We start from the raw sequence: 14,037 nt of genomic DNA on the forward strand, positions 1-14,037 counted from the left end.
CGGTAGAGCTGTGCATGATGTGTTTTGTTTGGTGCTGCCTTCAATCCCTGCAGCGTTATAAAACAACCTGCCTTTCGGGGTGAAGGGTGTAGGCCCAGTCCGTGGCCAAAGGAAACTTTCTGGCACAATTACATTAAGGGATGTCCATGTATTGATAGACAGGTGAACTGGGGAAGAAACGCTTCCAGTCTTGAAGGAAGAGCAGGAACTCACAGCTTGTTCACCATATCTACAGCTTTCATCTCTGTTGTTAGTTATCTCAGCTGCATTTAAAAAACAGTTCTGTTGGGGACGCATAGATTTCTCACTGTGGCTTATTCTTTTCAGCAAGGAAAGACACGCCATGCCTTCCCCATCCTTAGATTTGAGGCCAGACCAGCTCCTTTCCTGGCACTGTGCTGTTGTCAGCTGGGAAGGATGGTCCCCGTTACATGGGCATTACCAGGCTGTGGCACTCAGGGCATGGAGGCTGGATCTCCTCCTTCAGAGCTGCCCTTGGGATGCCCCAAATGAAAGGAGGGAGAGGGGCTCTGCACCTGTCCCCCTTGCATCCCCTCAAGGACAGCTGGCATGGGATGGAAGTGTATCGAGGCATGGCTGAGCTCTGAGATGTGCTGTCTTGAGGCAGAATGGCTCCTCAGCTCACCCTGGAGAGCTGCAGGTCCTCACCTGCCTCAGGCTGTGCTGGTTGGGGTCCCTGGTGATGGAGGTGCCTTGTTCCTTTGCTGTGTTGTGGGGTAAAGATTTTACAGCTTCTCATGTGAAGGGAAGGGAGGGGTTAAAAATGTCCTTTTTTCCTTCTCTGGGGCAGGGTAGCCGTAACAACCAGCAGTGGAGGGTTAAAGGGACCTCTAAGTAAGATGAATTTGAGTGACTTTTTTTTTTTTCTTATAAATAATACCAGTAAGAGAGAAATCAACATAAGTTAAGCAATTTCAGTGATTAAAGATCACTGTAAGGGGAAAACCAGAATTACCTATATTGCATAATCCAAATCACGAAGTCTTACTATTGAAATTGCTCATGCAGCCTTAATTTTATCTTCAGACAACTGCTTACTTTAAGTAACACTAAATGACCTTACAGTTAAAGATTTTCTAAGAATATTACATTATACCTTTTCCCTTGTAGCTACAGATCCTGTAAGCACTGTCCTCTTGTATATGACAAATCCCATTTGTGACAGTTGCAAGAAAATGTGATGCAACAAATGCTCATGCAAAATTAAACAGATTAATCTTAATTGCCATTTACTGTACATCTCTTTATGTTGCTCTATGATGTATTTGGCTATAATTTACTCTCATTTTGAGGTAAGAGGCCCATTATACTTGTGTAAATAAAACTCCGAAATCAGCTGGCATGCTTACCTGCTTGCATAGTTGATTTAAACTGCCTTGATAGGCCTGTATTATGATGTATTTAACCAACATGAATATGAACTTGTTCCATCTGTAGTCCCACAGAAATTAATTAGACTGTCTACAGAGTACTAGTTGAGGAAAATAAAGATAAAAAAGTTGTCTTCTGTTCTGTTTAACCAGGGTCATGTGTGCTGAAAATAGGAGAGGGATTAGGTAACGCTACAGAATTTACACTGCTGGTGGATGATTTGCAGCACCATTCCTGTGTGTCCTCTTCCTTCTTTGTGGCAGATTCCAGCTCTGAAATTTTGCAGAGCCCTGGTGGTGGAGGAATAATATAAACATGAAAACTCATGGTGGCTCTGTTACTGCCTTAAAACATGGTCCCCAAGCCACTTCGTACTCCCCTTTTTTTTATTATTATTAAGAATTACTAATTTTTCCATACTTGTATTTATTAGTAATAAGTGAGCTGCCTCCAGCCTTGTATTAGAGTAAGTTTGGGTTTGAGAGAAACATTTCAGAAGTGTTTTTGTCACTTGAATGCTTTAGTCCCATTCATTCATTTAAATTATGTTTCGTTTTTCCTAATAGAACATAGATCTCTCTGGGAAGAGAGATCCAAAGATAATACAGTACCTAAAATTGCAGGCATCAACTGGGATTTTCCATAGCTTGAGCGTAGAAGGTATTTATCTTCAGCTAATTTTAGCAGATTGAAAATCCGGGAAGTTATCCCAGATAAATGCTATCTGCTTCTTCAGGTTTCTAAATGCCTTTGAGGTTCCCATTTTCAAAAGTAAAAGGGAACAAAAGTCTTTGGTGGCATTTAATTTACTTTTCCCTAATTTTCCACAAGCATTGTTTTAAAATGCAGATATGTCTTATTATTTGCTTAAACAAATGAACAAAGCCAAGAGCATAAATATGGTTGGAACCAAGGCAGCCCTAGCTGCAAAGGCCAAGATAATGCTTCCCTTGATCCCACTGTGGCACTGAACAGGATTTGTTATGATAAGAAGCTAATAAGACATTAACAAAAGTAGCTGTGCCTTAATTCATAATGTGACTGCTCCGTATTATTCTAGGGATGTTCATCTGGGCCATAGATGTGATTTATAAACTTTAATTAAATAAATCTCTCAGAACCTCTTGTTGGAAATGTAGAGCTAGTTCTAATAACTTGAATTAACTGAGAAATAATTGAATAAAGGTTAATATGAGATAAGTTCTCCATTTTGTGGAAGAAGATGTAGCTTTAAATGTTGCATTGGTTATAGTTAGTAATGGAAATGTGAAGAATAGCTCAAGGTCGTTCAAGAAGACCATGGGAGAGAGCCCTTGGGAGCTGACTGTACAACAAGGTGTGCTCCAGCTCATTCCCACTCTTTCTCTTTTGTTGACTTACTGAAGAAAAGCTTTTCCTCAGGAAAGTGTGAGTATTTGAGGGATAGATGTGTTTATGTGTTTTGCATCTACCTATATGCAATAAATCTGCTTAGAAGTATTTGGTTTCTTTGTAAATGTTCAGTGCAGAAGTCCACTGTAATATTTTTTTAGGTCTTGGAGAGTAAGCTTGTCCTTGTGCTTCCAAAGGAGGGTGTGGGTAGTGGTTGTATCCCTCCACTGACACAGCTCCATGTGCTGTGCATGTTGTGTGTCCCCACTTCTCGTGGGCGTGGAACAGTGGGGAGAGTGTGCCTGTTGTCAGGTGCTGAGCATGTCAGGAATCTTCACCTGCCAGGAGGGTGCCAGGGGACCCACTTCTCATACAAGTATCTTGTAATCTGGCCCTGGTTGTCTGGGATGCTGCCGTTCCCGTGGGCGGTAAAGTGTTGCAAACTGACTTTATCCTGCTTGGCATTTTGAAAAGGCATGAAGTAAAGGCAGTGGAGTTACAGGAATTGCCCTTGGATCCTTGATATTCCTGTTCTTGTTGCTTATTTCAGCATTTGTGTCTTTCTGGTCTAGATCTGAAGAAGTCTCCTCCTCCTTCAGCAGTAGCATGCCCATAGTCTTCCTGGCCAATGATTCTTCTACAGCAAGCAGGACTTCTTCCTCATCCTGAGAAGCCTTCATCCCTTCCTATGTCAGTGGCTACAAGGCCAAGAGCCACCTCACCACTGTCCCCACCAAAGTCTCTCGGACTGGGGCCTTCCTTTCATCACACGCAAGAAGAGGAACTTGCCAAGGTGGTGGAGCAGGACCCTATGCTGGAGGAACTATGTAAGCCCCTGTGCTGTAAGCTTTGCAATGTCACTCTGAATTCGGCCCAGCAAGCCCAGGCTCATTACCAGGTAAGGAAAGCAGCAGGAGGCTCAGCTTTTGGGGCTGCTGCATCTGCAGCTTGTGGAGACATTCCCGTGCCAGCATGAGCACTGCCAGCAGCGTTGCTGTGGTAGCACAGAGAGAAGTGTGGGCTAATGCAGGAGGACTAACTCAGCTTCTCGAGGGGGTTCTGAGTGCTGCACACCAGCAGCAGCATTCAAGTTGCTCATCTGGAGATACTTCTGCACCACCTTATGGACTGAGACTGCTCTATAGACATATCTTCACCCTGCTTGGATTTGCTGGTTGTCCAGACATGCTGCAGTGCTTTTATTTAAGGTGCTGTTAGTGGAGCTCTTTGCAAGAACTCTGTCCACAGGGACAGAGAAGTGGTAGCAAGATGGCACGGGTGAAAAAGCAGACACTTGTGATTTTTCATTTGTTTTATACAACCTGTATTTCACATCTACACTAGTCTAGTAAAATTGACCTGATTCCAGACATGATTTTGTGAGGCTTGGACAGGTGTTTTCTGCTGGATGTAGCTGTGCCATTAGGAAAGGGGTTGCTGCCATGTGTTTATCAGGTTCTCCTTTCTGAGGCTATGCACAGCACTCATTTGTTGGGGCCTTTTTTTCATCAGCTGGGTTGGCTCAGATCAAATTTATTTTGTTTGAGCTGATCTTGTTGACTTGTCTGAAACAGCATATGCTTCTTGCTAAGAGATAGAATGTCAGCCTTGCATTACCCCATTTTACTACACCCTCTCTGTCTAGTGCTGTGTTTGCGTGAGTATTGGAGATAGTGACTTTGTCCATCAGTGAATGCAAAAGGCTGGTTGTCCATAACCTCAGGAGACCCAGATTTCAGATTTGCTGTTGGCCCTGAAGAAGTGGTATCTGCTAGGAAGGGCTAGGTTGGATTGGTGTTACACTTTTAACATCTTATTTCTGCAGAATTTCTGCCATGAGGGGACAGAAGTGAATTTGTGTATAACTTGCATTTGCCTTAATTGCCATATGTATCCACAATACATATGCATAGTCTCATGTTGTTCTATCAGGTTTTCAGAACACCAAAAACAACTAGGGTACATGTTTTTCAAGAGAAAATAAAATATGAAGTGGGTTTTTATGTTCAATCTCATGTTTTAACTCAAGCTTGCAGTCTCTTGAAATCTCTCTGTGTGTTCAGGCTTACCAAAAAAACTGTGCAAAGCAGTTGATAGTCTTAAAACACAAAATACTGTTTTTAAATTAAATGGAAACAGACTGAGACACTAATTGTAAACTTATTTAGAAAATCAGCTGAAGATGAGGCCCAGTCATTCTAAGTGTTGAGCATTTTGGAGAAAGGAAGGAATGCCTGCATCTCTTAAATTCAGAGCTGTTATTTTCTGAGTGACAGCTCCTTTACCTGAGCTGCCACCTTCATGGGCACTTTCTCATTTCAGTCTCTCTATCTTTTGTCTTTCAGAGTAAGATACTATTAATAGGACAGTGATTAATCTGGGTTATCTTTGCAGGGTAAAAACCACAGTAAGAAACTCCGGAATTACTATGCTGCCAACAGCTGTCCGGCACCTGCCAGGATGAGTAATTCTGTTGAGCCTGCCCCACCTCAGGTTGTCTCCCTTCCAACTCAGGTAAGGCATGAGAAGGGGACTGAGATCATGTTTGCTTGTCACCTAACCCCCAGTAAGGATAACCAGATCTCAGGCTTTGAGGATTACCACAGGAGTTGGGAAAGAATTTTCCTTGTGATGGCACAGGATGGTGGAAATGGCCTGTTGTGAGCTGTTTGCTTTCTTTTGAAGATGCAGATATTGATCTGCCCTTACAGCATGATGTTGGACTTCAAATGTTCTATTTCTGCCTGGCAAATACTTTGATTCCTAGGTAAGTCCAATGTGCTGCTGATTATAGCTGTTTAAGGGCAGGTATAAAACAGCGTTGCTGGAATTGGATTTGGATGTGAGGGTGTGGCATCCACTCTGCACAATCATCCCTCTGTTGTGTGAGGGAAGCCTACATGGAAAAAGTGCTTTGGTGCTCCTACACCCGTTGCCCGGGGCTGTTAGCTAATTCCTCTTTTGTTGCTCCTTTTGAAGTGTTCATTCCTGTGTGCAGAGCGAATGGATTGTTCCCTCAGTGATCCAGATTAATTCTGTTTTGGGCACATTAGAGGCAGAAGAGATGGTTTTTGCTTTCTCCTTCTAGGCTTCATCCCTTGGGTTTGCCATGAGATGTGACAGCTAACCTGGCTTTTGCCTGTGACTGTGCAGGGAAGCACAGCTGGGCCACGGGGATTGAAGCTGTGCCTGTCAGTCCCCACAACGTAAGCCTGTGCTGTCTGTAGGGAAGCAGAGGGCGTTTGCAGAGTGGCAGATTGTTCCCGGCCTGAGGGAGACTTGGCCCCGTGTAAATTGGCTTTGCAGCTCAGGGATGTGAACTGGGATGGGGTGGGGTCTGGCCTGGGGCATGGGGATGTGGCTGCTGTACCTGCCAGGGTATCTGATGGTATGGTTTTTAATGGAGGAAACAGCCTATGGCAATAAAATATATCACTCTGGGGCTGTGTGAGGATTCACACTGTAAGCTAGAAGTCAGAACTGTGTATCTCTAAGTTTGAGAAGTATCAAAGGAGACATGAAAGAGTGTTGGCTTGTCAGGTGCTGCAGTGACATGGCTGCATGAATCACTGCTGCTGCACTGTTTACAAAACACTTCTCCCTGGATGTTACGTGGTATGGTTCCTGCCTGGATCACTGCATGTGGTCTGCCTCCACAGACAAGGTGTCCTTCATATAGCAGGAGCTACTCATGTGAGACTGGGTCCTTCTTTGAAGTCTGGATCCAGGTATCCTCCTTCCTGAAGGTTAAGGATCAGAGGTTTGGGAGCTTTGCTACTGTTTTTTTTTTTTTTCTTTTTGCTTTGGTCAGGGAGTCTTTGTGTAAAGACAGGGTGCTATGGAGAGATTAGGTGGATGGTAAATAGGAGAGAGAAGCACCTCTGCCTTTCAATGGGTCTTCCTCAGTATGAAAGTCACTGTTCATCAGCTCCCAGCAGTTAGGAGGAGTTAAATCATTGCTGTGATGTAAACAAGCTTCTGTGGCTATTGCAGAGCTGTTTGTTCAGATTGCTTTTCTTTCCATCTCAGGCCAGGAATTTGCAGGCTCTCCTGGAGGCTGAGGCAGGAACAATGAATTTCTTGTAAGAACACTTTGGGGAGAACTTGAGAGTGTCCTAATCCATGGGCTTTAATTCCAGCTCTCCTGCTGTCTGATGAAGACAGCAGCAGTCTCAGTCCCTGTGATTGAAAGATTTCAGCGATTTAACCTTATTGTGTTTCACATACTGTCTCTCCCTTTGCTGCTAGATGGGATCCAGTAAACCAGGTGGCCGAGTGATCTTGGCTACAGAGAATGATTACTGCAAGCTTTGTGATGCCTCATTTAGTTCTCCGGCTGTGGCACAGGCTCACTACCAAGGCAAAAATCACGCCAAGCGGCTGCGTCTTGCAGAGGCACAGAATAACTCATTCTCGTAGGTATTGTTCAACCTCATGCTCAGGCTGAAAGCATGTGGCAGTGTCTCTGGCAGTCCTTTTGTCAGAAAACTCTGAATTGCAGCTGTTCGTATTTGTTTAATCTGCAGGGATGCCTCAGAACTAGGCAAACGAAGGGCAAGGAAGGAGGGGAATGAATACAAAATGATGCAGAACAGAAGAAATACATATACGGTTCAGAACAATACAGGTAACTTGGAGCTTGCATCTATTGTGTAGTTGGAATAGTAATTAATAATAAACAGACTTGTTTTTCTTCTGTTTCTGAGGTGTGCTTTAGCAGAGTCAGGTTGTGAAAGGAGTTGGTCTAAGCTCTGCTGATCCTTCATGTCTGCATGTTTGGTTTTTTTCCCAGCTGCTAAAGTTGCTTTGTTTTGTCAGTCTGCTTGTTAGTTCTTTTTCTCAGTTTGTAACTTAATTTACCATCTGCCTGTCTCTAAGGCTGCTCTAAGTGGTGACAATTTTCCTGCTTTATTTTCTTGGCAGGTGGCCAGGTGCTTTGACTCCTGCTGTGGCACATCAACCTGTACTTGCACTCCCATGACCAGAATGAGAGAGCATGTTAGCCTCCCTCTAAGACCATCTGTTCCTAGCATAGAGTCCTTCCTCAGGTGTTAGATACTAACTTTGCCTCTTTACTATGATTTAAAGAGTGTATTACAGTCTCCAGCCAGGCATCTGTTTCTCTTTTTCATTTTAAGTTGTTTTACAAGCACACATTAGCTGAAACCCTGATTCCTGGTGAAGCTTGGTTTAATCATTCTAATCGCTGTTATGTGGAAAAGATAAATCTTTTAAAGTTCTATTAAATATTATTTTGTGAGTTTTAAACTGAGGCAGCTTATTCTAATCAAAAGACTGTTTGAGTTCTGAAATTAGAAAAAAAAAGTGAATTTATTAATTACTGAAATGATTAGACTCCTGATTTTCAATAAGACTGGGGCATTAAGCCCACTCTACTACTTTATAAAATTCCAAGTGCTGCCCTATGTGTTGCACCTCTAAATCTGGAAATCAGCAAAGCAGTTGTGGGGAAAATAAGGCTTGACTCTAATCATTTATAGAAGCAAATCTTTGTCTGCTTTTCAATCATTCATTGGACTTAGGCGTTGCCACTGAGCTGCCTCAAGCTTTGATGTCTTACAGGTAAACCAGGCTTTTCTGTTGACTCCTCAGGTCCCTACTTCAACCCCCGCTCGCGCCAGAGGATCCCCCGTGACCTGGCCATGTGCGTGACGCCCAGCGGCCAGTTCTACTGCTCCATGTGCAACGCGGGCGCCAGCGAGGAGATGGAGTTCAGGCAGCACCTGGAGAGCAAACAGCACAAGAGCAAAGTGTCCGAGCAGCGCTACAGGAACGAGATGGAGAACCTGGGCTACGTCCAGTGACGCGCCACCCTCGGTAGTAATTTGCAACTAGAGCAGCTTGTCTCTCGCCTGCTGTTTGCCACATGCCCTGCTTTGTGCTCCATTGGGTAGGAGTATGCTCTCGAGCTGTACATGTAACACCTGCAAACTTACTGGTATGGTTAGATTTTTTTTCTATCATAGTTGGCAGGATGACGCTGTGCAGGACATGAAGTGTTTTTGGTGTTTGTTTGCTAATTATCTAAGGCTCTTCATTGTGTTGAGTGGCGGGGAGGAACTGTGTCTTCTCCCCCGCCTTCTGCATGAATATGCAAAGCCCAAGAAGTGCTGGGAACTTCTGTGGTTCTACCACATGGGTGGACCATGTGCAAAGCCCACTCCCCTCTTGGCATACCACAGAGCAGTGCTCCAGAATGCCTCCCTACAGCAGACTGAATCTCTGGGCAGCTTGTAAAAGGGGCAGGAGTAGGGCCTGTGAATGTGTGAATTAGGTGGTGTACTTGTCCACACTTTGCTGCTTCTGGCCCCCATTACAGTCCAGAGTAGGTTTTTTCCACATCCTTGTAGAAAGGCTGTGCATACCTCTTCTCCTTGGAGGGTCTTGCCTCCTACTGCTTCCTCTGCAGTGCAGATTCCATTCTGAACATCTGACATGGATTTCAGCTGATTAGCCCCATTCAGAAATAATCTTCTACTCTTGATATTGTTGCCTGGACACCTTAATGTAACATGAGTGTAGCTCATCTCCCTGAAGAGAGACTCTGGGGATCTCAGTGGTTTAATGAAGTGAACTGGAAAGCAAACCTGCTCAGGTGAGATGTGCTGTGCTCTGATTCTGCCTTAGACTGAGTCAGGTTGAGAATAGACGGAAGGAGCTGTCAGCTGTAATTTCTTTGCATGTTAATGTAGAAGAGAGCAAGAGTTGTTCTCTGGCCTGCAGTCCTTGCTCTGGAGGAACAGGGCTGCCTGGACTCTGGGTAGCAGATATGGATGTGTCCTACTTCCATCCCATTCCCTGGGCAAAGCCTAATGGGTGTTTATAGAGCAATGATGAAACTTCTAGCTTTGAACTAGTGTTACCAATATTGGTTGACTTCTTCCCCCTCTTTCTTTTTCCATCTCAGGATGGGTTTTAATTCCATTCCTTGATGTGAACTTGACTGTTCTAGGGACCATCAAAAATCCAAAGTTATGTAGGATTTAAATGTCAGGGTGATGATTGTTTGAGTAACAGCTTTTTGGCCTCATGGAAGTATTCAAGAAAATTGTTACGCAACTTTTTAATTGTAGACAAACTCAAAAAGTGTGTGTGTTTGTTTTGATATTCCTTAGCAGAAGTAGGAAGGGGATAAAGAGCAGAAGTAGGGCTGTCAATTATTCTTCTGCTTGTTTGGGTAGATGTGAGGAGCTGTGATTGGAGTCCAGTTCACAGTGTCATTAAAACATGGTCTCCAGTGGAAAGTGCAGCACGTAGGTGGCTTTTGTTGGACCTGATCCCCCACTGTGCTGCTGCACTGACTTCAGTGGCAGGTGCAGAGAGAGGGTCTGGGAAGCACTGTGGCTCATCTCTCATCCCTCTTCAGGCACCTGGAATTAGATGCAGCTCCGTTAGTTTCAGTAGGATTTTACCAGGGATAAATTGTACCTAGTGCGTAGTGTTGATGGTAGCTCCCCCGCCTCCTTTTATTGCCATTCTGATCCTGCCTCTTGCATTCCAGAGGGACTTTCTGCTTGCCTTAAAAAATGAAGAATGACTAACAAAAAAATCCAGATAGTCTTTATTCATCTTCCTAGTCCACCTTCAAAAGGTTTGTTGCACTTCGCTGCTCCTCAGAAATTGAATATTGTTTTCTTTGGCTCCCTGAGTGTACATCAGGGAGCCGTATAACCTGAATGCAGCCTTCCAAAATCCAGGCAAGGTGAGTGCTTGCAAAGTAGTTGAAAGCAACCTCCTAGATCATTCCACGCTGATCCTTGCCCTTCAGATAGAGGCAGAGAATCCCTCATGAATGGGATTCCTTCCTCTCCTTTGTGCAAAACTCAGTTAAATGGGGTTTATGCCCTGGAGCAGGTAGAACCAGGTTGTAGAGCACTCACTGAATAGTTCTGACAGCTTTGTAAGTCTGTTTCTTCTGTGCTTTCCTGCCCCTGCCTCATTCTCTGTGTAGCCTTGAAGAACATTTGCCTTTCCAAAATCTCTCATCAGCTTTTCCCCCTCATTGTTTGTATTGACAGAAGGGCTCTGGTTTTCTCTTTGTGTCCTGTCCTTTGGTTTGCCAGTCTGACACCGCTGTCCAGAGGGACAGAGGCAGTTAGATGAGCCTTACCACAATGTGCTTCAGCACAGTGATCCCTGCATAATGGTTAAACATCCCTCTGGCTGTAAATTAAAGCGTGGCATTTCCCACTGTCTGCAATTAGTGGCAGAAAAACAACCCTTTGTGAAATATGAGCTGGAGGAGCTGTAGGTGCTGGTGCTGTCTGGCTTATTGCTAGGGATGAGGAGGCATTTTTGCTTGCTTTGACATGTCCAAAAAATCAGCTGCTCACCACTTACCTTTGGTTACTGCCTCTACTCCTGGCCCAGCCATCTGCTCCTCATTTGGCATTTCCAGTGACTGCTGCAGGTGTCCAAACCCAGTTTGCTCCAGCTGTGCAGATGTGCCACAGCACAGCCGTGTGCTGGTGCTTTTGGGAGGGATGTGCAGGGGGTTGTTCTTGCAGGTCCTCTCTGCTTGGGGCCCAGTCTGGTTTGGAGTGGTGGCTTTAGTCTGCCCTGAACGGAGAAGCCTGAGTCTGCTTTGTTCTGTTCAAGGGAGTGCAAGTGGATGTGGTCATCCCAGTGATTTCAGAGTGGTGGCTTGTAGAGCAGGCTGTAGAGCAGTGGGACTCAAGTGGCAAGGTAGGACACATCTCCTCCATGGATTGCTGGGAGAAGCAGCTGAGACTCATTTTGCCCCAGTGATCTGTTGTGGCCCTTCCTGCAAGTGGCCAAAGCTTTCCTTTCCCTCCCTCAGCATTGCTTAATGGCTCGTGATCTTCCCACTCCCCTTTCAGCATAGGAAGTTGCTGACTGCAAAAACACCCAACCTTCCCATTATCCCTAGGGTTCAGGACAATCCAAACTCATACTTGTCAGCTTTAGATCCTGATTTTATTTCTTTTTGTGAAAGGTGTTGTCCAAATCACTGTTCAAAAAATACTGAAAGTATAGTTCTGAGCAAACCCTTTTGACACCGGTGGTCTGGGGAGAACACTGTACAGCTGAAGTGCCATTTTCCAGACCCAGTTAACCTTTTTCTCATGTTAAACCAAGTACCAAACCCAAGAAACAGGACTTCTGTGAAGCTGTCACATTGGCCAGTAGGTTAATGACCTTTGCTGCTAGAAACAAAATGTAAATCAATATGTTCATATTTATTTTACTGTGCTGACCACTAATTGATTTGTTAATATTTAAGGCATTATGCTGTAGGTTGTTTTTAAGTGGAAAAATTCTACATAGCACTTTGCTTTTGGATCAGAACAATTATTTATTGTATTTGTGAAAATGTTTTTCCTCCCACATAGCTATTGTTTTCTTTCCCTTGATGCAAAAAACTCAACCAAACCCAAACAGCAAAACCCACCCCAAACCTCCCCAACCAAATCCAACTCGTGGATCTTTGTTTCTTTCCATGCTAAACAAAATGGGGATTTCCTTGCAACTTGTTATTAAGTGTTCATTTCCAATTTATTTTTCCTCAAATGATTCTTTGCGAAATTGGGATGTTATCTTTAGAGAGACAAAGTTCATGCTTCATTTAAACATTTATTTATTTTAAGGCAAGGAAGTAAACCATGTGGAATCCATGAATTTGTGAGGAGTATGAAAGTGATACTATTTTGTTTGTATTAAGCATTAGCTGTTGTTTTGCATTCTGCACTAATGAGTAAATCTGTTATAATCTTGCTTAACATTGGTCTATTTTTGACTTTTTGCTTTCTTCATGTACATTGAAAGGAACACTGAAAACTTCCATGGAGTTGCTTAGGATGGTTATCAGTGTAACAAAATGCAGATTTTTTTTCTGTAAAGCTGCTTATTTCCTTTCCTAGATGCCCATTATAGGGCATTAGAAGGGAAAGCTGTTGCCATGAGCATGGATTCATATTTTAGCTTACTAATGCATGGTGTCCTTTTGCTACATTACTTAAGTGATTCTCTCACTGGAACCAATGGGAATCTTGCCCAGGTCAGGAGTAAATGAAATACCCAAGGCAAAGATATTATGTTGGCTGAGGCCAGGCAAGGTACATTGCTAAGTTTGTCTTTTACTCCTCCATTTGGATTACAACACCCTTATGGTTTTGTTTTTTGAGGACCATGTATCTGGTTCTGTAAGGATTTGGTCTTGCTCCAGCTAAAGTAGTGTGAAGTACTTTGACTTCAGTTGAGTCAGGAGCAAGCCTTCAAAACCTTCAGGAATTTCTTATTGCTGATGTTTTATACGTGTTTTTTTGTTCTGTGATTTTTTTTATTTTTTTTTAAATTTTACAACCACATATACAAAGATGCTCTGGATGAGATGGAGATCTGTTGCTGATTATGGAAAAACAAATGCCATGGTTGCCAAAAGACCTGGTTTCTTTGAAGTTAGTGGCTGAGCTTCTTAATTTTGAGCTGCATAAAGTTGGAAGGGAAAATAAAATCCACTTTGAAATAAATGTGGTCAAACTAGTTCTGGGAATCTCTTCTTTAAAAATGTATCACAGCTAAAAAGTGTCAGCTTACCTGAAATATCTGCAGTAAAGACAGAATTGAATTTTTGAAAATAAAATCACTTTTTCCGTTTGTATTTCAATTTTTTCAAGGAAAAACTACTTGATTTAATTTCCTTCTGCATCTGTCCGGTAACATCATTTGCAAGTGCTTTGAACGTGTTTCATCTAGAGCCTTCTTGTCAGGTTGTTTTGTACATTTTTCCTTATTTCCTTTATATTGTACTGACCCCCATGAGGGAATACTTGATGAAAATGATTTTTTTTCTTCTTCTTCATTATATAATAAACCATCTTGCTCTTACCATTGTACAGCCCTGATGTTTGGTATTGTATTGCTCATGGCTGGACTGGGCATCATGACTGAGTTAGCCCAGCACTGAGTGTAGCTACATGAACGTGCTTTCACACACTGATAAAGGAGTATAATTCAGGGTAGAATTTGTTACTCTGGAGGAGGTTCAGTGAACTTCCAGCTGTGACTGAAAGCCAACTGGGAGCTGTCTTGGCTTCAGGAGGGTTTGGGAGTACACAGCATCTGGCAGGATGGGAGCCAGCAGGGACACAAAAGGCTGTGTTCCTGTCTGTGCTTTCCCCTTGTGTGGACATCACAAGCTCTGCAACAGCCCCAGACTGAACCATGGACTGACTCTCAACTCTGACTGTGGAAAGGAGGGGACAAGCTGGGCCTGATACTTATATTTGCACT

The 14,037-nt window shown here is 43.5% G+C and overlaps 1 protein-coding gene across 17 annotated transcripts in view; it reads left to right on the top strand.

Annotated features, from left to right (window-relative positions):
• ZMAT3 (zinc finger matrin-type 3) overlaps positions 1-14,037 on the top strand; it is a 64,605-nt gene that overhangs the window by 2,073 nt on the left and 48,495 nt on the right. For 10 of the 17 annotated variants that reach the window (XR_009278100.1, XR_009278104.1, XR_009278098.1 and 7 more), the window contains exons 1-5: positions 3-3,661; positions 5,158-5,277; positions 7,012-7,178; positions 7,290-7,390; positions 8,347-8,601. Coding sequence is in view for 9 of the 17 variants with exons in the window: in XM_058843855.1 (XP_058699838.1) it covers positions 3,392-3,661; positions 5,158-5,277; positions 7,012-7,178; positions 7,290-7,390; positions 8,347-8,588 (900 nt within the window). In the remaining 8 variants the exon portion in view is untranslated. Of the gene's footprint in view, positions 1-2; positions 3,662-5,157; positions 5,278-7,011; positions 7,179-7,289; positions 7,391-8,346; positions 13,630-14,037 lie in introns of those variants that run through there. The other 7 variants (XM_058843851.1, XM_058843849.1, XM_058843852.1 and 4 more) reach the window with 4 other exon arrangements.

This window comes from Poecile atricapillus, chromosome 8 (assembly GCF_030490865.1).
Source record: "Poecile atricapillus isolate bPoeAtr1 chromosome 8, bPoeAtr1.hap1, whole genome shotgun sequence".
Classification (NCBI taxonomy): domain Eukaryota; kingdom Metazoa; phylum Chordata; class Aves; order Passeriformes; family Paridae; genus Poecile; species Poecile atricapillus.